Source organism: Cucurbita maxima, unplaced genomic scaffold (assembly GCF_002738345.1).
Source record: "Cucurbita maxima cultivar Rimu unplaced genomic scaffold, Cmax_1.0 Cma_Scf00010, whole genome shotgun sequence".
Lineage (NCBI taxonomy): Eukaryota > Viridiplantae > Streptophyta > Magnoliopsida > Cucurbitales > Cucurbitaceae > Cucurbita > Cucurbita maxima.
Window position 1 is genome coordinate 2,028,020 of NW_019272026.1, and position 21,372 is coordinate 2,049,391.

Consider the following 21,372-nt stretch of genomic DNA (forward strand, 5'->3'; position numbering starts at 1 on the left):
GGGGGGCACTAAAACCTCATTATCAACCGCATTCACTATAGTGTGGGTGAAGGAGAAAACACATCTTTCTGGACTGACAACACCATGCTAGCTTGTAGTATCCTCTTTTGTATAGGCTCTCTCATTGCAAGACGGCTATGATCAAAGGGACATGGAAACATATCTAACAAGCCACATAACTATTTTCCAAATTGGTGCTCTTTATGCAAGAGAGACAACAAATCACAAAACCCCCTATAGATTTTCAATATCTTCAGATGACACCTCACTTTTTCTAGGAAGGTAAAAGAGTTATTAGACAGAGTCTTAAAGTACCATCCCTTATAAGAATGAAAAAAGCTTTGCCATATACAAATCTCATTATGACGTTCTTTCGGAATCTATGGAAAGAAAGAAATTAAAAAGTATTTCATGGAGAAGACACGGACTTATGCTAGGCTCTTCGACAATGTTGTATACCATGTCATTTTTTGGTGTAAATTGTCTGGTACTTTGTCCTATAGTCATACCTCCCTCATGGTAAATTGGGAAGGTCTTTTGTAAGCATTATGGATAAAACATTCCTTTTATAAATTACAAACATCAATAAAATTGTCTCTTAAATTATCAGATGCAACAAGCTTAGAAGGCTTTTGACAAGTCAACTAAAGAGCCCACCACTGTACCTTCCTCCACCCCCAGGCAGATCCAGCACCCAGTGAGTTGTAGTTTTTTTCAACTACAACAAGCTTGCCTGACAGAAACTTCATTCTTTTGTTATATTAGAACAAGTAACTTCCACCTCAACAAGTAAGGTTGCCACTTCTGGATGTCCAAAACAATTGGCAAACGCTGTTTTATAATTTCTCCATCACGACTTCTCTCACTCACCCCAAGCTAACTAACAATCTACACTCACTCTAAGTTCCCCCACTCCAAACATGTTTCCTTTGGTATACATTTATTATTTCTGGCCTATTAGAGATTCATATTTGGCACTTTATGAAAATCAGGGATACCAAGGGAATTTCACCCAGAAAGTTTAAATTAATAGGCAAACAGAAAGTGAATAATGTCCTCCAAAAAACTATTACCTAACATACATAGCCAAGTGTATTCAGTTACATGCCAATACTATTACTTTATCTTTTGACATTGAGTTTAACAAAAAAGGAAGAAAGGTATGGAGTGCCTATGACTTACAGTTTTATCAGTTGCAACTCGAAAAGTCCCAGGGAGTGAAACTCCAGCGCCACCACCCATGGTAATGCCATTTAGAATTGCCACCTACATGGAAATTATCAACAGAATGTTGGAGAAGTTAGGTGTTTACATGTAATAAATGTGGAAGAAGACATACAATCATCCGAAATGAATCCAATTTAATGATTAAGGAGTGGATTTTCACATTTTTGTAATTTTTTCAGAGCCAAAAAAGTTTTTTTTTTAAAAAAAACGTATCTCCACTTGATGTAGATAGAAGTTACACTGATGAAGAATATATAGTCACATAACTCTGTCATCACACATATGCAAGACCTCCTCCAAAAAGTCAAGGCTAATTAAATAAAATCAAGAGGATGGTGTCAGCCTTGGCATAGTGGCAAACCTTCCCTAAACCCACCAGGAAAAATCAATCTAACTCCATCTCCATAAACTTCCAAATGTACCCTCAAAAGTCAGTTTTTTATATTAACTTTACATAAACATCCTAAATTCCCCAAAAGTAACTTTATACAATAACTTTACATAGACATCCTATTTATTTTGATGAAAAGCCCCTGTAGACATTTCCAATGCTCACACACACACACACACACACACACACACACACATGTATGAGTATATTGCATTGCCACACAGACAATATTTGCTCAAGAAAATTTTGTTCTAATATGAGTATATTAGACAAAACACCATAATTTTCATCTCTCAGTACTAAGACGCGCCACATTGTCATGAAAATGGAGCCAAATGTTCTAGATACAAATCTGAGAACTAGGAACTCACATGGGGCTTCAGGTATGTACCAACTATGTACATAAAAGTATACAATGTGCTGAAAAACTTTTTACATTCTTCCATCTTCCCTGCAGTCACCCAAGACATGGATAGCAATTTTAATAAAAAATGACAGATGAGTTAACCATATGAGAGTCAATTCTATATTTTAATCTAATAAAAGAACCCTAAGTCAATGATTAATTCTTAATATCATCCATTACCTTTATAAATTGTCGAGTGTAAAAGGGCATAGTAAACCGAAGAAAGCTACCAAAAATTTTAGAAGTTGTAAAAATAGTGACTAAGTAACATGATTAACATCTTTGGATGATACAGTGAAATAAATAGATCCATGAATCGATTTAAAAGTTATTGATATAAATAGATCCATTCTGTTGAAACCATTAAACATTATTTAATTAAACTACAAAACCGCACTTATCAAATTCTCTCTGAATGTTCAAAATATAGCTCGGTGAAACCCTCTACTCCTGGAGTTCGGTTCACTGATTTACTCCTAAAAATGTCGATAAACATTAAAGACACAAACGTCCATCAATAAACTCTGACAGTTGAGTAGAAAAACATACAAGACAAGTGGCCATTTAATGTACTGGTCTTCGCACAGGATGATATCGATATTTTGTGCTTCATCTTCACATTTACATTTTTCTTTGGTCCTCAACTTTCGCAGAAGCTAAGCTCATTAATACACATGGAAAGATCTTCTGTGCAAAATTGTTCTACTTTTGTTTTCTTACATGAGATTCCATTAATCTGAACCATATAGTCAACTGAGTGTTAATACAACAAAGTACATCAGACTCTTACCTTCATTGATGAAACGATAAAGCGAAACGATATCTCCACCAGCACAAAATGCCCTGCCACTACCCTTTGACAATCCAAAATTTTAAAAATTAGATTAAGAAGTGTGAGCTGCAAATGGAAATGAACAAATACAGCCAAAATGAAAAATCATCTAAAACGAAACTAAAAAAAAACTCAACAGATGCTGATAGGAAAAGAGAAAAGGCCATGATCATCAAGGGAAAGAAATTACCTTCATGACTACAAAACCAACATCAGGGTTTTCTTCCCAAGAATTGTACAATTTAAGCAGTCTAGCCCCCTAAACACCAAGTACATTTAAGAGTAAGAAATTTGCATGCAACCATCTGAGTAATTTCATAGTAGCTGAAACACACAACAAGCTGAAAAAAGATCTTCACCATATTGGTATTGAGAGCATTGAGAGCCGACGGTCTGTTGAGAATAGCGGTTCTGGACCAAGCGCTGCCTTCAACAAGCACCTGCGAGAGAGAATCATGAGCGAACGAGCTGAACTAAGGTCTTAAACAAAGGAAATTATGTAATTATAAAACTGACTTGTTGATCGAGATCATCGTCAGATGAATGGTCGGGAAGAGAGCATTGGCTTCTCTTCTGAGTGAGGAGACGAACACTCTGAAGGCTTCGCCTAGTAAATAACGCAACCTTCAAGCTCTGAATCATCATCTTCAACAAATTCTTCTTCTTCTACCTACCTTCTGCTGCGAAAATTCCCCAAGTTATAAATGATTCTGCAAGAATAGGTTGGTTTCCGATCTTTTCTGCAAGTCGCAATCGACAATTTTTAGAAGAAAAAGGCGGGAGATAAAGCTTGTGCAGAAGAATCTTGGCCTCAACATAGTCGTATTGATCGGAAGCTACAGCACGAGGATTTGGTTATTCATTACTCGACGCCATTGCTGTTACCTCCTGCAACTTCATTGAGAAGAATCAGGCCAAAAATACCGCGGCTATTTTGCAGAATTTAAGGGGGGGAAACGAAAATAAAAAATTAATAATTACAAAAAAAATAAAATTATATTTTTTTTTAGTTCCAACAATTTTGGAATAAACATTTTAATTTAAATTATGCGAAATTCAATATTTTTTAATTATGGTTCCGTTTTCGTACTTTTATAAATTCTTTTATTTTATTTTAATTTGAATAAATTTCATTTCTATTGACTGTCATATTATATATATGATTTTTTTTAACTGAATGTAATTTTTAAATTAAATATATATAAATTGGATAAAGATGCATGATTTTTTTAATTAAAAATAAATTAATTAAAAGGATTAATATTTTAAAATTTTAAAATTAAATATATAGATAAAGATCCATTATTTTTTAATTATAAATAAATAAAAAGGACAAAACTTGTAGGACTCGTTTATGATTGGTTCGTGATAAGCTCAAAAGATTTTTTTTTATTTAAAAAATACATAATTCCATTGTAATTTAAATTTACCATATTTTAGATTTTTCCTTTATATATATATTTTATGAAATATTATTGAATTTATTAAGATATTTTTTTAATTCATTTAATTTTTTAATTTTTTTTATTAAATAGAAAAAATTATTGTAGAAAACTCACCACACTCGCCACGAAGAATAAATAGAAATTTATGCGACAGTAGAGAATGAAATCAGATGCTAAGTTTATGTCCTTGTCCGGTGCTCGTGAATATTTATTTTCACTACTACTAATAAAAAGGATATTCGCAATCATAATAATAATAATAAATAAATACTCGTAATAATAATAATAATAAAATAAATAAATAAGTAGATTATTTATCTTTTAAATTTATGTAATTGATATATACCAAAGAGGAATTTAATGTTTTAGTATTAAAATTATGTCCTTAAAAGGAATTAAACATGTCTGACTCACTTTTAAATGCTCGAAAGTCGACCCCAACTCCGTTTTATTAAATAAATAAATATCACAGTCATCCATTTGTGGGTGAATAGTTTACTATTGTAACGACCCATGTTTAGGATTCGACATCTGATAGCTCCGGCATTTCTCAGTATCCCCTACAACATGGTTGAATTACTTACTAGTTGTTTATAAGAGTGAAAACTATCCTCACAGACCAATGCAAGTCATTTCAACATGTTTTATTTTCACTCATATGCATCTTAATAAAATTTTCAAGATGTCACCCAACACAAAACTGTTTGAAGCAAAACATGTTCCAAAAAAAAAAAAAAAAAACATTGTTGATATAAGTAGTAAATACCAATTATTCAATTAGGAAAGATTACAGTTCTTGGGTATCTAATCAATTAACCCTTAAACTATCCTTGTGAAATGATTGAACGATAACAACTTCGAGTATTCGATTAGCAAACTTAGACCTGAAAATAGTCACGTTTTATTGTACATTTATGTTTTTATGTATTTATCGAACACCATAAGAGTAAGACGGTATAAAGATTGAGTTCGATCGGGTTAGGGGTATTTTTGGAATAACTCGATCCTTGTTCAATAAACACGAGTCGAAAAAAAGGAAGGGTATTATGGTATTATGTAATTTTTAAAAATATCAGGGTATTATTGAAATATTTTTCTCTTTTTTAATAATAAAACTTTTCTCACTTAAACGACGTCGTTGTGTGGTTCATCTACAGTGGAAATCTGATGCCCTAAACTTCCAAATCTGAAGCACCGCCGTCTGTTTCTCGATCGAAGATTTCAATTTCATCTTCGGACCCTAATTTCTTCTCTCTCTCTCTCTCTCTCTCTCTCTGCCGCCGATTCACTGTATCTTCAAGGTCTCTCTGTCTTCCAAGCGTTCGCACGTTTACGCAACACTTTCAAATCTCGGCCAGCATATTTCTATAGTTACGTTGTATAGATCTATTCCCGCTTCGCTATTTTGAGGTAATTTTCCCAATTTTTGACCTGTAATTTCATATGCCATATGAGGTTTATCAAGATAGGGTTTCTTGTTATGTGGTAGCTGAGTAGGTCGCTTACTGTTCTCGATTTCTGTACAAGGAAACAGTTTTGGATCAATTCAGTTGCCTTAAGAATTTGTAATTACATGTTAAAATAGTTTTGAGTGGTTCAATCTTGTTCACTTTCACAGCTGTAGCGAGATTCTTAGACTGTGGGTCTCTGTCATTGGTTGCTGTGCAAATGAGGGGTAGGAGTTATACTCCATCACCGCCAAGGGGTTATGGAAGAAGGGGTCGGAGCCCTAGCCCTAGAGGGCGCTATGGGGGACGTGGAAGAGACCTCCCCACTAGCCTACTAGTTCGTAATCTTCGCCGTGACTGCAGGTTTGTTCTGGATGAGTATGTTATGTAGTTATGCTTATGTTTCTTATTGCCCCAGAAGGTTTTTCGACCAATTTTCCTTCTGTAGGAGAAAGGGGGTCGCTTTATTTTATTTTGTTTTGAATTGATAGTGGTCAGATCTTTGTGCTAGAAAGGAGCTTAGATAGGGGGAATAAGACATCACATAGTCTAAGGAAGTTGAATAGTTCTATCTGTTTCTGTAACCGCTCAAACCCACCGCCAGCATATATTGTCCTCTTTGAGCTTTCCTTTTCAGGCTTACCCTCAAGGTTTTTAAAATGTGTCTGTTAAGGAGAAGTTTCCACACCCTTATAAAACACACTCTCTCTCAAAGTATTAGAATTTTATATTAATCATGAAATCTCTTATTCCAACAGCTATGAAAGAAACAAAATGAAATGGACCAAATAACTCTTTATAGTTCCTTTCATTGTCTTATAGGAGCCTTCTATTTATTTGTAGCCTACGAAGTGTCTTAAGGCCGCTCCCTTCACTTGCGGCAAGGCACTCACCCCTCAATAAGGCTTGCTGTGCTGTGTCTCGGGATTAGTTGACTTGTTTTTCTCCTCGTTTTATGCCCTCCTTTGGAAAGCTATTGTTATATCTTTCAAGAATCTCGTGCAAAAGCTCCCATATTTGTTAAAGTTTTTTTTTTAATGAAATTATTGTTAATGATTCTATTTGATTTTTGTATGAAATTGTCTTTATTGTGCACTTTTGCAAACTTAGTTTTTCATAACTTCATTCTTAAGCATTGTAGAGTCTTGCAGCCAAGCGTGCCTCGCACTTTAAATACATTGTTCCACCCTAATACATAGTATGTATTCCACCACATTAGGTAGCCTTTTTTTCTTCCCCCCTTAGACAGAAGCGAAGTTATAGTAATTCTGTGGATCTTCTTTCATTTTTCTTCTCCCTTGCAGTGCATCCGTGATTCAGTTCTGACCTGCATCCATGAAATGAGATGAGTCTTTCGTGTCTGGATATAAGAATTTAATTTGGTTGCATTCTTGCAGGGTCTTGTCGGAATTGCAAGTTGCTTTGTAGAACTCTGTGTAGTTTGAAATTAGTAATAGATTGATATATCACTGTTCGTGCTGCGGTACCAATTTTTTTAACTGCATATTGTTTTCTTAAAACGCATTTACTGCATACTGCTATTATTTCTTGCTTGCTGATCAAATATATTCAAGATGTTGTTTAAAAAGCAATTTATAGTAAAAATATGATATAACCTGGTGTACCATTTATTTAAATTTATTTTTTTGACACAGACCTGAGGATCTTCGTAGACCATTTGGACAGTTTGGTGCCATTAAGGACATATACCTACCAAAGGATTATCATACTGGGTGAGCATATCTGAGCTGTATTGTAGGATTTGCAGATACGTGGGAAGTGTTAATTTTTTCAATTAGAAAAAAAATACAATTTTATACTTTGTTCATATGGTTTTTAAGTAATTCTGTAAATTTTATACAACGTTTTTAGTGTCTGTTGATATAATATATTTAGTGGTATCGGAGAGAACATGTTTTCAATGATTTCCTTGCTTTTGAACAAAATGGTTTTAGCACAATCCTTGGGATAAGTTATTGATGAAGTTTTTGAAGTAGACCCCTGTAGTGTGTTTCATCTTTCAAATTGTGCATCTGATGATAGAGGCATTTCTTTCTGGTTCTTTTGCTTTTTTGTTTTGTTTTTCCTTAAATCACATATTAGGTCTGTTTATTGAACGTTTGAAGATTTAACAGTGAAAAATGTTTTGAAGAAGACATCAAGTAATTAGAGTTCTATTGAAGATGATGTTAATGGTAGTGAAGATTGGAAGGAAGTTGGATTTGAGTACATAGAAGATGTTCCCAAGTCTTTGAAGAATTTCAAGTCATCTTAAATCTGACACATGCAAGGTCAGCAGCCAAGTGCTTGCTTATATTCCAAGGGATATGGTGGACAGTTTAATTAGAGAAGGTTTATAGCAGGCCAAGTTCCTGACCTGATTCTGTGGCTTTACCTTAACTTTTCTTTTATAACTTTCCCCCTTTTGCTTCTTTTGTGCAACAATTTTGCAGAGAACCACGTGGCTTCGGTTTCGTTCAATATGTAGATCCCGCTGATGCTGCAGATGCTAAGCATCAGATGGATGGCTGTGTTCTTCTTGGTCGGGAGTTGACTGTGGTCTATGCTGAGGAAAACAGGAAGAAGCCATCTGATATGAGGACGAGGGAGAGAGGAAGGTATGAAGCTGGCCTTGTATCAATTGTTTACAGTTCAGTATAGCATATGTTAAACAAAATTAATATTTCAGTTTTATGAACAGTGGACGCTTTTATGATCGAAGAAGATCTCCTCCAAGGTCTTCTCGTTCGCCACGATATTCGCGTTCCCCAGCTCCACGCCATGCAAGGTATTCTCGTTCACCTGCTCCGCGCCATGCCAGGTCTAGGTCCCGCAGTTATGACAATGCATCCCCGCCACCAAAACCAAGAACTTACTCAAGGTATGCTTTCAATACATTGCTTGTTACTTCCTAGTTCTTTGTTCAGTCTGCTTGAGCCACAATTTTTTCTATATGTCAATGCAGATCGGCGTCCCCTCCTGACAGACGGAATAGTCGAGAGAGGTCTTTCCCACGACAGCTGAGCCGTGGTAGGTCATTCTCCCGATCTCCACGACTCGACGGGTCGAGAAGTAGAAGCCCGAGTCCAGCACGGGGCAGAAGTCGAAGTCCAAGCCCATTGAGAGGCTGAAGCCTGAGCGTTAGCTGGAGCTGAAGTCCGCAACAAACGGAGATGGGAGCTGAAGTCAACAGGAAAACAACTCGAAACTTGGTCGAGAACAACTACAATGTACTATTGCCATTGTTTAGTTTGATGTTTCCGCTATAGACATCATTTCGTTTATCTTGTTGTTCGGTAGCGTTCGTTCGTTCTTAGGAATCTATGCGTTATCAAGATTTTGAGAACTTTTTTTTCTTGTTTCCTGGTGTGGTGATGCATTACAATATATTTCAAGCTCTTTTATCATCATATTATCAACTTATTTAAATAATAAATAACAGTCAAATTATTAAAAATATTTATCATTCTGATAATATTTTTTTTATGCTAGTTATATATTTTCCGTGGATGAAAATAATAATAATAATAAAATAAATAAATAAATAATTTTCACAGATAATTGCTTCCAGCTAAGTAAGTTGGCCACGTCAACCATGTGTGAAGTGGGGTCCACCTTCTCGTCCACGAATATTTCTTGAATTCATTCCATCATTAACCCTCCCTGAGCCGTTATAATTTTCAAATAATTATATAATAAATATTGTTTTTTATTTTATTATTTTATTTTTTAGTAGTGAAGCCACCACCTCATTTAAAATAATCTATCATATTAATATCCTTAAATTGCAAATTTTAATTTTATCCACTTAGAATTTTGAAGCTTATTGTAATTCAAATAAAATCCCATAAATTATTATAAGTCACTAATTTTATTTTATTTATCAAAATTTATAATTAAAAATATTTTCAGGACATTTATGAGTATATATAAAAAAAATCATAGTTAATTATGCATTAATGATGTTAGTGCTATAAAAAAATAAACATAAATAACTTAAACATTTCGAGAAGATTTTTAATTGAATTTCATTCAAACTATTTTTTTGTTTTCGATTTGTTTGAACATTGTTAATGAAAACCTGTAATTTATTTACTCGTTTAAGTACGTTCATAAAGTTGATAGATAGCAATTACTAATGAATGATTCACCTCGTTAAAGTATCGTTCATTTGCTCATCAAATTGGGTTTTTTAAATCTGCCTCTAAACTATTTTTTTTAACTAATTTGACAAAACTTTAAGGACTTAATAGTGTAAATTATTCAAAATTTGAAAAAAAAAACAAAACAAAAAAAGTGAAATGCCACAAAAAAGTGTTCTACATACCCAATTTTGTATTAAACGGCAAAATCATCTCATTTCTCCCTCACGCCGCTACCCATCACTTTGTTCTTCCAAATCGAATCTTCACAAACGACTTTTGGGGTTAAATTTAAAGAAAAAACGAACAATTTCTAGTCCCCACTTACCCATTCTCCCCTCTTCTCTTGCTCAAATTTTATCCTCTTTTCTGTTCAAACCAAACGAAAGAAAAAAAAAACCCCAATCCCCCCATCAAACCAAAATGAACGGCGACGATGATCACGATCCCTTCTGCACGAGAATCCATGCCCCTTTGCTTCCTCAAAAAGAGAAAAGAAAAAGGCATACAATAAAGTTTTTAAGTTTGGTATGCCATTTTCTTCGCATTTCTTGTCAGTGTTTACACCTTCAGTCGACATTCTTTTCAATATCACAAGATCAGCCCTGTTTAGGACACGGTGGGGTAAGATTCTTGTTGTTTTGGGACTGATTTTAAGTTGAAACTGTTGATTTTCTTTTACTTGAGTTTCTGAAGCTTTTTCACTGTTCTGGGCTGCTGAGAATCTCTGTTTGTGCGTTTAGTGGTTTGGTTCTGTTCTGAAGCTGACTGAAATCTGTTGGAATTGCAGTGATCTTTCAGATTGGGTACTTGCCCACTTCTTGTTTTTAGTTTTCTTAGCTGGGTTCTTTGTTGTTTTGTAGTTTATGGCTGAGTTTTTATGTTCAAGATTTATGAACTTTGGCTTTCCAGTAGTTCTTAGTTTGTAGAAGTAGAATGATAGAGAGGTTTCTGTTTATGATGTTCTTTGGAAGCTGAACTACTAGTTTGAAATTCTCCGATCTTTCTTTGAGATCCGATGTTGGTTGGAGAGGTGAACGAAACATTACTTATAAGGATGTGGAAACATTTCCCTAGCAGACACGTTTTAAAAACCGTGAGACTGACGGTTATACGTAATGGAACAAACAATATCTACTAGCAGTGGGTTTGGGTTGTTACAAATAGTATCAAAACCAGACATTAGGTGGTGTGCTAGCGAGGACGCTGGCCCCTTAGGGGGTGAATTGTGAGATTCCACATTGGTTGGAGAGGGGAACAAAACATTACGTATAAGATGTGGAAAACCTCTCCCTAGAAGTGCGTTTTAAAAACCGTGCCGACGGTGATATGTAATGGTCAAAGTGGACAATATCGGTTAATGGTGGGGCTTGTGCCATTATACTTTCTTAAATGGGGATGGAAAGGCTGTCTCATTTGTTAGCTAAGCTACTTTGTGTGTGTGTTTGTCAATGTTTGGTCTGTATGTTTACGTATTTAATGCTTTTGTCTCGTCCGAGGATCTGCAGAAACAACTTCTTTTGTAATGTTTTGAGTGTGGAATTTTTCTTCCCCCAAACTCTTGACATTTCACATGACTCGATTGCAGATTGTTCGTGCTTTCTCAATCGAGTTTCGGGAGTTTGATTCTTGCGACGCAGAGTAAGTAGTGGGAAGCTGAAAAGTCGTCAAAAATGCACGAAAGGTGCCATGGAGCTGTGATCTTACTTCTATTTGGCATGTGTTTCAATGCATTAGGTATAGTTCTTTAACATCCTTTCGTAGTTCCTGTTCTAAATTCAGATTGATTGGAATATGATCTCAGTTGGTGGAATATAGCCAATTATCTATTTGTTACTGAGATGTGTTCTTGACATCAATAGGTGCCTTTGTGGGGGTTAACCTCGGAACCGACGTCTCGAATCTTCCATCAGCTTCAGATATCGTTGCAATTCTTAAAACCCATTGGATTACTCATCTCCGCCTCTATAATGCCGATTCCCAGCTGCTAAAGGCCCTAGCAAACAGTAGCATTGAGGTAATCGTTGGCGTCATGAATGAGGAAGTTCTCAGGATTGGTGAATCTCCAGCAGCTGCTGCAGCCTGGGTTAACAAAAACGTTGCTGCTCACTTGCCGGGAACGAATATTACAGCCATTGCCGTCGGCAGTGAGGTTCTTACAGCAATTCCTCATGTTGGTCCAGTCTTGGTTCCAGCCATGTATTCACTACATAAAGCCTTGGTTGCCGCCAATCTAAACGATCTGATCAAAGTTTCCACTCCCCAATCGATGGACTTAATACCCCGGCCTTTTCCCCCGTCCACCGCTACCTTTAACGCTTCGTGGAACTCGACTATCTCTCAGCTCCTCCAGTTTTTAAAGAACACGAAGTCCTACTACATGTTGAATGCCTATCCTTATTATGGATACACTACTGAGAATGGAATTTTTCCATTAGATTACGCACTTTTCCGGTCACTTCCCGCAGTTAAGCAGATTGTTGACCCGAACACTCTTTTCCATTACAATAGTATGTTCGATGCTATGGTTGATGCAACGTACTACTCGATCTATGCGTTCAAGTTTTCTGGGATTCCTATTGTGGTTACTGAGACGGGTTGGCCATGGTTTGGTGGAGCAAATGAACCTGATGCTACAATTCAAAATGCTGGCACCTACATTAGCAATCTGATCAGGAGAGTTTCAAACGATTCAGGGCCACCTAGTCAGCCAACGACACCAATCAACACGTACCTTTACGAGCTGTTTAATGAAGACAAGAGGCCTGGTCCGATCTCGGAAAAGAATTGGGGTATACTTTTCCCCAATGGCTCGGCTGTTTATCCTTTGGGCTTGATCTCGGGTCGTTCGACAGCAAATTCTTCTGCAGTTTATTGTGTGGCTAAAGATGGTGCGGATGAAGATAAGCTGGAAGATGGCCTGAATTGGGCTTGTGGACAAGGAGGGGCTAACTGTGCTGCTATTCAGCGTGGGAGGCCATGCTTTCTCCCTAATAGCATTACTAACCATGCTTCTTATGCATATAATGATTACTATCAGAAAACTCATAGTGCTGGTGGAACGTGTGACTTCGATGGCACCGCTATGCTTACGGCAATTGATCCGAGTAAGTTCTTTTAACCGTTCTTCTCCTTGTTCCTTCGATTTAGTAAGTAGATGCTTGACCTAGTTATTTATTTGTTATTACTTGGTGTTTGTCCTCACTTCTCCTTGCACTAGTTGGACATCCTTAATCCGGGTGGACGTCCTAACATGAGTTATGTTGTGAGATCCCACATCGGTTGGAGAGGGGAACGAAACATTCTTTATAAGTGTGTTGAAACCTCTCCCTAGTAGACACGTTTTAAAAACTTGAGGGGAAACCTGAAAGGGAAAGCCCAAAGATGACAATATCTACTAGCGGTGGACTTGGGCTGTTACAAATGGTATTAGAGCCAGACACCAGGCGGTGTGTTAGCGAGGACGCTGGGCCCTGAAGGAGGGTGGATTGTGAGATCCCACATTGGTTGGAGAGGGGAACGGAACATTCTTTATAAGGGTGTGGAAACCTCTCCCTAGTAAACGCGCTTTAAAATCCTTGAGGGGAAGCCCGAAAGGGAAAGTCCAAAGAGGACAACATCTGCTAGCGGTGGGCTTGGGCTGGTACACATGGTATCAGAGCTAGACACCGCGCAGTGTGCCAACGAGGACGCTTGGCCCCGAAGAGGAGTAGATTGTGAGATCCTACATCGGTTAAGCTGTTACATAATATACAACCCGTGGTCCCGTATTCATGTTAGGTTGCTTGTATATATCATACATAAGTTTCTTCTATCATTCTATTTTGCTTAACATTGTTCGTAAAGGTGTGCCACACAGTGTTTGTGCACGCACCTGCCATCCTCAACTAGCCGATTTTCGATTCTCCCACGAATATCTAGCAGTTTTTATCCTATACTGTTTGTAATGCTCGTTCAAATGACTCGATCTGATATCGACTGTTCGGGTTTCTCCTTCAATCCAATCTCTCTCACTTTCTTCCCCCATCTTTTGCAGGTCATGGGTCCTGCATATTCACAGGAAGGTAAGTGGGAAATTACACCAAATTGAAATCATCTGTTTATATATCAATTACTTGAGTTCTAATCTGTTTCAAATATTGAAAAACAGTTCCAATTCACGCGGTGGAGGCGGATTTTCCCCTGAAGCAGCCATGGGGCCTTCAGGTCTGCTTCCTGGTGTAAGTTCAAAGCTGCAGGTCTCTTCATTTCAGCTCTTGATTTTGTTCATCTTTTCGTGGGCTTTAATGTTTTGATATGAATGATTCTTCTTCAAGTTCTTACCATTCTTCAGATTGCTAATTTATTGAGCACATAAATCCTTCAAGTTCTTACATTTCTGTTAGTTTCTAGGTGCTCTGTTTAGTATTAGTTCATTGTTCATTGTAATTTACTCTTCTGAGGTGGGGGGAGTAACTGTGTTTAGTTTATGATCCATTTATATTATTTTTGGAATTAATTGATATATATTGTGAGATTCCACGTCGGTTTAGAGAGGGGAACGAAACATTCATTATAAGAGTGTGGAAACCTATCCTTAGTAGACGCATTTTAAGATGGTGAGGCTGATGGGGATATGTAATGGGCTAAAGTGGACAATATTTGTTAGCGGTGGGCGAATTGTTACAAATGGTATTAGAGCTAGACGCCAAACGGTGTGCCAACGAGGACGTTGGGTCCCTAAGGAAGTGGATTGTGAGATCCCATATCTGTTGGAGAGAGGAATGAAACATTTCTTATATAGGTGTGGAAATCTCCCCCTGTCAGATACATTTAAAAAACCGTGAGACTGACGACGATACATAACGGGCTGGATAATATCTATAAACAGTGGGGTTGAGTTGTTACAAATGGTATCATAGCCAAACACTGGGTGGTGTGCCAGCCACATTAGGCCATAAAGGAGGTGGATTGTGAGATCCTACATGGGTTGGGGAGGGAAACCAAACATTCCTTATATGGGTGTGGAAACCTCTCCCTATCAGACACGTTTAAAAAACTGTGAGACTGACGGTGATACATAACGGGCTAGACAAGACAATATCTATAAGCAGTAGGCTTGAGTTGTTACAAATAGTATCATAGCCAAACACTGGGCGGTGTGCCAGCCACATTAGGCCCCTAAAAGAGATGGATTGTGAGATCCCACATGGGTTGAAGAGGGGAACGAAACATTTCTTATATGGGTGTGGGAATCTCTCCCTATCAGACACGTTTAAAAACTGTGAGACTAACGGTGATACATAACGGGTTAAACAAGACAATATCTATAAGCACTTGACTTGGGTTTTTACAAATGGTATCATAACCAAACACTGGGCGATGTGCTAGCGAGGACGTTAGGTCCCTAAAGGGGGTGGATTGTGAGATTCCACATGGGTTGGAGAGAGGAACAAAATATTCTTTATAAGGGTGTGAAAACCTCTCCCTAAGATGCGTTTTAAAAAGCAGTGAGACTGATGACGATATGTAACAGACCAAAGTGAGGAATATTTGATAGCGGTGAGAAGCATCGTGGATTGTGAAATCCCACCTTGGTTGGAGAGGGAAACGAAGCATTTTTATAAGAGTGTGAAAACCTCTCCCAAGTAAACACATTTTAAAAATAGTGAAGTTGACGACGATACGTAACAAGCCAAAGTGGACCATATTTGACAGCAGTGAGAAGCATGGTGGATTGTTTAGCGATGATACGTAACGGGCCAAAGTGGACCATATCTGACAGCGGTGAAAAGCATGATGGATTGTGAGATCCCACCTCGGTGGGAGAGGAAAACGAAACATTCTTATAAGAGTTTGGAAACCTCTAACGCATTTTAAAAACAGTAAAGTTGACGATGAAACGTAATGGGTCAAAGTGAATCTTATCTGGCCAAAGTGAATCATATTTGATAGTGGTGGGAAGCATAATTCCTAATGAGGATATGAAAACTTCTCCTATCAGTGCGTTTTAAAAATCATGAGTTCATGAGGCCTAGGGTGATATGTAACCGGTTAAGGGTAGACAATATCTGCTAGCGGTGGACTTGATTTGAATTTGGACGGTTATATATATATATTAAAAATATAATTTTTTAAAATAATTTAACAAATAATTTTCATTTTTCAATAAAAATTTTATTAAAAAAATGTAAAACTAAATCAAATCTATTTGATTAAGATTCTAAATGGATTCAATCATATTAATTCAAATCCTAACCAAATTGTATCATAATCCATCTATTTAAAGTCCCCTTTCTTCACCAAAATTCTTCATCTTCTCATAATTCATCAATGGATCATCGAATTCGTGTCCCAAATCCACACCCCCATCAAAAACCCACTTCAAATTCCGACTTACCTCCTCCAATCCTCCCCAGACACACCCCAAATTCCCCCATCGCCGCCGCAAAAAAGCTCACATTAATCCCCCTCATCTTCCTCATCTACTTCGAGGTCGCCGGCGGCCCCTATGGCGAAGAGCCAGCCGTCCAAGCCGCCGGACCTCTCCTCGCCATCATAGGCTTCATCGTTTTCCCTTTCATATGGAGCGTCCCGGAGGCGCTGATCACGGCGGAGCTCTCCACCGCCTTCCCCGGCAACGGCGGCTTCGTCATCTGGGCCCAAACAGCCTTTGGATCCTTCTGGGGCTCTCTCATGGGCACCTGGAAAATCCTCAGCGGCGTTATCAACATCGCCGCTTACCCTGTTCTCTGCATCAATTACATTCAGAAAATCGCCCCCCAGCTCCAATCCGGCTGGCCCCGCCGCTCCGCCCTCCTCGCCTCCTCCGTTGTCCTCGCCGCCCTCAACTACATTGGCCTCACCATCGTCGGATATGTCGCCGTCGTTCTAGCTCTGTTATCCATCTTACCCTTCATCTTAATGACATTAATCGCCATCCCCAAAATCAAACTCCACCGGTGGGGAAATTCCGGCGATAAAGCGATAAAAACAGATTGGAATCTGTACCTCAACACTCTGTTTTGGAACCTGAATTTCTGGGATAACGTCAGCACACTCGCCGGAGAAGTAGAAAAACCCAAAAAAACCTTCCCAATTGCTCTGTTCATATCAGTAATTATCACTTGTCTTTCTTACTTAATCCCACTTCTCGCCGTCACCGGCGCCGTCGACATTCAACAATCCGCTTGGGAATCCGGATTCCACGCCCAAGCGGCGGAGATACTCGCCGGAAAATGGCTCAAAATCCTCCTGGAAATCGGAGCCTGCTTGTCGGCGATTGGACTATTCGAAGCTCAATTAAGTAGCAGTGCATATCAAATTCTGGGTATGGCGGAAATTGGGATTTTACCCAAATTCTTCGCGGCGAGGGCGAAATGGTTCAACACTCCATGGATTGGGATTGTGATTTGCACGGCGATCTCTGTTGGGGTTTCGTATTTGGACTTCACGGACATTGTTGCGTCGGCGAATTTCATGTATAGCTTGGGGATGCTGCTGGAGTTCTCGTCGTTCCTATGGCTGAGATGGAAGCATTCCGCCATGGAAAGGCCGTTCAAGGTTCCGTTGGAGCTGCCGGGATTGATCGTGATGTGTTTGGTTCCGTCGGCGTTTTTGGTGGTTTTGATGGTTTTTACGCATACCACCGTGTTCTTGGTCAGTGCTTCCATGACCGCCGCCGGGATTGTCTGGTTCGGGTTGATGAAGATTTGTAGGAAGAAGAAGATCTTCATCTTCAATCCAAGACCTGAAGATTAGGAACAATTATCCTTTTTTTTTAAAAAAAAAAAAAAAAAAATTGTAATTAGTTATTATTATTATTATTATTATTATTTTTTAAATTTGAACTTATATATATTTTTCTTAAAATTTTAATTACATCACTCTAGTTTCTTAAAAAAGAATTTTAGGTATTTTCTATCTTAAAAAAGAAATTTATATATATATATATATATATATATTATATTATTTTTTTAATTATATCACTTTAATTTGTTAAAAAAGAATTTTAGGCATTTAGTTGTATTTTCTATTTTTCTATGGTTATTTAAACAAAATGATCTATATTTTTTTTATATGATTTTAAATTAAATTGAAGTGAAAATAATTATGAATAAATGAATGATATAAATAGTTGTATATATTAATTTTTAAAATAATAATTTAATAGATTGATTTTAAAAAAAATTATTTCTCGCTTAATTTAATAGATCGACCTATATAAAAATTGGGGTCAAGATGATATTTGACGTGACCCTTTTCGAAATTATTTTAATATTTAATTTTCTTCCTTTTTCTCAATTCTCGATCTCCTAATTAGTCTTTTTTCTAGCTCTCTCGCTCCTATTTTTTTTTTTTTTTTCATAATCTAGTGACAACGATAACGAGTGAAGTTATTTTTTTCAGCAATGTTTGACGGTTGATACTAATAGTTTATTTATAGCGCTATCTAGGGGGCTAACGAGTTTGGGGCCTGATTTTGCACGTTGAATCACTGAAAAGCCTTGATAACACATACTTTTTGGAGAACGGACTTGGCATTTCACTCTTTGTTGTGAGGTTGCCACGGATTGACTGGCTAACAAAGCAAGGGCGAGGGAGCGAGAGCAAAAAAGTAAGAGCGAGAAAGTGAGCTAGAGTTCGAGCGGGATCGAGAGCAAGAGTGAATTAAATAAAAAACAAAAAAAAATTATATTTAAAAAAAAATGTTAAGCCAACAAAATAAATTATGAAAAAAAAAATAGTACTTAAAAAAAATAAAAATAAAATACAAATTTTTAGGTCATGGTACAAAAATCCATTAGGCTCCGTGTGACATACGCTTTCTTTTTCTCTCTTCCGATTTTCCCGTCGTCGATGGCTGCTTTTCTATCCTAATTTCGTCGTGCGATCTCAGTTTCCGGTGAGTTTCAGTATTCACTCTTTTTCTTTGAGCAATTTCCGATTAAGATTACTTTCATATCCAAGAACAAAATATTACCGCCATTCGATTAGATATCTGCGGATTCAAATAGATTGGAGGTTTTTCATTTTCGCATCATGATGTTGTTGTTAATTATGAATTCCCTGTGGAGAATTGAAATGGTTATAGGAACGTTTTTAATTCTTCTATTCGATTTATAGGTTTTGTTGAGATGGATTGTGTCACTCCCATGTTTCTCTGGTGTGCTGGAGTAGTGGATATGGACGCACTTGCTCCGAGGCATCTAATTTTTGCATCTCAGAAAAGTTTTACTTCTGCAAGGAAATCGTTGAACTCTGTTTTTTCAAGGTCAATTTGTTCTCGGTACTCGGTTTCTCGATTTCGAATTCGTGCAAAGCGTTCGCGTATTCAAGGTAATTTTTTCCCTTCAATGAATATGGATGATTTTATTTGATCATTTTCATGGTTTCTATGATAATAATCTATGGAAATGTCACAAGAATTCCAATGCTATACCATTAGAAAAGTTAAATTCTGCTCCTCAGTGATATATCCTAGTCATTTGGTGAAATTTCAATTTCAATTTGATGTCTAGTAGATCTATGAATTTAAAAATTCAGAAGTTTTAAGTACCGAATCTACACAAATCTTAGATTTTAGGAACTAAAATTATGTACCGTTTGGTGTTGGATTAAGTTACGTTTTTATTTTTCTTTTTACTTTGATATTAAAGTTCTTGCAAGTTCATGTAACGTGGTCGCAGATTTTCAGGATTATGCCAAACCTTCACATCTTTTACAAGCCTCGGAAGTGGAGATCTGCACGAAAACTTCAATTGAGAAAATCCTATCATCTATGAAGGGAGATGAATCTCATGCCTTGTTCAAGGTTGATATAAGCACTAGCAAGCTCTATGGATCTAGTCTAAGTGACATGAATGCTGGAATTCTCCTGTGCTTGATAGATGAAAAGGGTAATTCTATATTACAGAGAATACCTGCAAGTTTGACGACAGATCATTATCTTTCAAAAGAAAAGGATATTTTGGATGGTTCTGAAATTCTCTTATTCCAAAGAGGTTCTTCGGATGAGTTCGTCCTCAAGGGACCTAAATTGGGTAGATTAGAATCTGTCTGGCTCAGCGTTGATTCTGGTTAGTTTGTGTCATTGACACGCGTTTTAAAAACTTTTGGGTCTCTTTGCAGAACTTAAAATGATTTTGGCAAGAAATTTAACAGAACGTTTCTTCTTTCCTCATCTTCTCCAGGCCAGTGGAGACTTGGAAGTCTAAGCTTGTATGTCATATCTCAGTTGAAATCTGAAGGGCACGAGCTTCAATACATGGGTTTCAAGTATGAATTCTCAGCCGAGGATATATTGCTCGGGGAGGGCAGCGACAAATCAATGGTAGAACTTAGGTCTTGCCTGGTATCAGAAGTACGTGGAATTGAACCCTTATTCTTCCTGAATGGAAGCTCCAACCTTTCAAATTTAGCCACTATTGACAGTATTTCCAATGAGGAAAGCATGAAAGAATATGCAGACTTGAAGCTCTCTTTGCTTACTTATGATGCCTTATTGATTTTTGCTGGCACATCTATTTCATCCTTCTCAGCTGGTGAAAATGCGGGTCTTGCATTCTTAGCTGGTGGCATTCTTGGTTTCTTGTATCTGTTGCTCTTGCAAAGATCTGTGGACGAGTTACCTGCCCCGACTTCAAATTCTGAAAGAATGGGGAATGAAGATCGACGATATATAGGCCCTTTATCAGTCTTGGCACTGGCAGTTGGACTTTCCATTATTACAGTTAAGTTCAACTTGGGGGATTCAACCATGATGCTGTCACCTAAAGAAGTGGTGATAGGAATGCTGGGATTTCTTGCGTGTAAAGTTGCTGTCGTTTTGGCTGCAGTGAAGCCAATGGCGCTGGGTCGTAAGGTAAATGAATGAACATGAATGTTCTTGATTTTGGAATAGCAAGATAGAATACGAACCACACTAATTGGCTTGTAAATAGGGGAAAAAAGGAAATAAAAGAAGAAAAAAGAAAGAAAGTGACCAACATATCATGTAGGTGAAGAATACTTGTAAAGAATGTAGGAAGTATATGCATATATCATCATGCTTTTGCATCAATCGAAAGCTCTTTAGTGTCCCTTATTTGGGTTTTATCTGGTTGGAAATAAAGCCCTTTCTTGCCCTCCATTTTGATTTTGTGCATCTTCTCCTGGATTAGAATACTTAAGGATGAAGGTTGGTTTGATTAACTTGTACTAAGAATAAAGAAGTCTCGAAAGTGTAGTCATGTTAAAATTCTACATGTTTCAAAGGAGTCATCTAGATAGTATTAGGCGGAGTGTACTTTATTTGATGGTTCAAAGCTCGAGAGAAGTAGTTGTCTCTATGATCATTTAAAGAAAGTCTGAATAGTATATTTTGTTCGAGAGCTTCAATGGAGTTGTCTGGAAAAGTTTAATGGTGTACTTTGTTCGAGAGCTATTGCATGATGTGCTGCCAAGGTCTCAGACAAAAACCCAACATAAAAATCGATGGTTCCAGAGCCCTGAGTAGCTTTG

General features: G+C 37.3%; 5 protein-coding genes across 10 annotated transcripts in view; 4 read left to right on the forward strand and 1 right to left on the reverse strand.

The window, feature by feature from the left end:
* LOC111485471 (3-hydroxyisobutyryl-CoA hydrolase-like protein 1, mitochondrial) overlaps positions 1–3,783 on the reverse strand; it is a 9,053-nt gene extending 5,270 nt beyond the window's left edge. For both annotated transcript variants that reach the window (XR_002718667.1, XM_023132371.1), the window contains exons 1-6: positions 3,373–3,783; positions 3,216–3,296; positions 3,047–3,115; positions 2,815–2,878; positions 1,990–2,069; positions 1,183–1,266 (exon numbers count right to left, since the gene is read on the reverse strand). Coding sequence is in view for 1 of the 2 variants with exons in the window: in XM_023132371.1 (XP_022988139.1) it covers positions 1,183–1,266; positions 1,990–2,069; positions 2,815–2,878; positions 3,047–3,115; positions 3,216–3,296; positions 3,373–3,501 (507 nt within the window). In the remaining variant the exon portion in view is untranslated. The remainder of the gene's footprint in view (positions 1–1,182; positions 1,267–1,989; positions 2,070–2,814; positions 2,879–3,046; positions 3,116–3,215; positions 3,297–3,372) is intronic.
* A 1,652-nt stretch (positions 3,784–5,435) lies between these two features.
* On the forward strand, positions 5,436–9,159 carry LOC111485508 (serine/arginine-rich SC35-like splicing factor SCL33). Of its 3 annotated transcripts, none has more exons than XM_023132429.1 (6): positions 5,436–5,654; positions 5,920–6,112; positions 7,405–7,482; positions 8,203–8,367; positions 8,439–8,630; positions 8,715–9,159. In XM_023132429.1, the coding sequence occupies exons 2-6, from the start codon at positions 5,970–5,972 to the stop codon at positions 8,878–8,880; spliced, it is 744 nt and encodes a 247-aa protein (XP_022988197.1). In that variant the 5' UTR covers positions 5,436–5,654; positions 5,920–5,969; the 3' UTR covers positions 8,881–9,159. The 3 variants fall into 3 exon arrangements, with proteins under 3 accessions (XP_022988197.1, XP_022988199.1, XP_022988198.1); XM_023132431.1 differs by having other exon boundaries at positions 8,451–8,630; XM_023132430.1 differs by having other exon boundaries at positions 5,489–5,711.
* Positions 9,160–10,212: 1,053 nt separating this feature from the next.
* Positions 10,213–14,393, forward strand: LOC111485438 (glucan endo-1,3-beta-glucosidase 4-like). Of its 3 annotated transcripts, none has more exons than XM_023132320.1 (5): positions 10,213–10,515; positions 11,480–11,628; positions 11,754–12,998; positions 13,928–13,955; positions 14,042–14,393. In XM_023132320.1, the coding sequence occupies exons 2-5, from the start codon at positions 11,565–11,567 to the stop codon at positions 14,184–14,186; spliced, it is 1,482 nt and encodes a 493-aa protein (XP_022988088.1). In that variant the 5' UTR covers positions 10,213–10,515; positions 11,480–11,564; the 3' UTR covers positions 14,187–14,393. The 3 variants fall into 3 exon arrangements, with proteins under 3 accessions (XP_022988088.1, XP_022988090.1, XP_022988089.1); XM_023132322.1 differs by having other exon boundaries at positions 10,213–10,510; XM_023132321.1 differs by lacking the exon at positions 10,213–10,515 and adding an exon at positions 10,522–10,697.
* Positions 14,394–16,203: 1,810 nt separating this feature from the next.
* LOC111485011 (probable polyamine transporter At3g13620) lies at positions 16,204–17,631 on the forward strand. The gene has a single exon (XM_023131704.1). The coding sequence runs from the start codon at positions 16,204–16,206 to the stop codon at positions 17,629–17,631; it is 1,428 nt and encodes a 475-aa protein (XP_022987472.1).
* Positions 17,632–18,657: 1,026 nt separating this feature from the next.
* Positions 18,658–20,967, forward strand: LOC111485461. Its single transcript, XM_023132353.1, has 4 exons — positions 18,658–18,775; positions 18,997–19,209; positions 19,560–19,949; positions 20,064–20,967. The coding sequence occupies exons 2-4, from the start codon at positions 19,008–19,010 to the stop codon at positions 20,744–20,746; spliced, it is 1,275 nt and encodes a 424-aa protein (XP_022988121.1). The 5' UTR covers positions 18,658–18,775; positions 18,997–19,007; the 3' UTR covers positions 20,747–20,967.
* Positions 20,968–21,372: the final 405 nt, after the last annotated feature.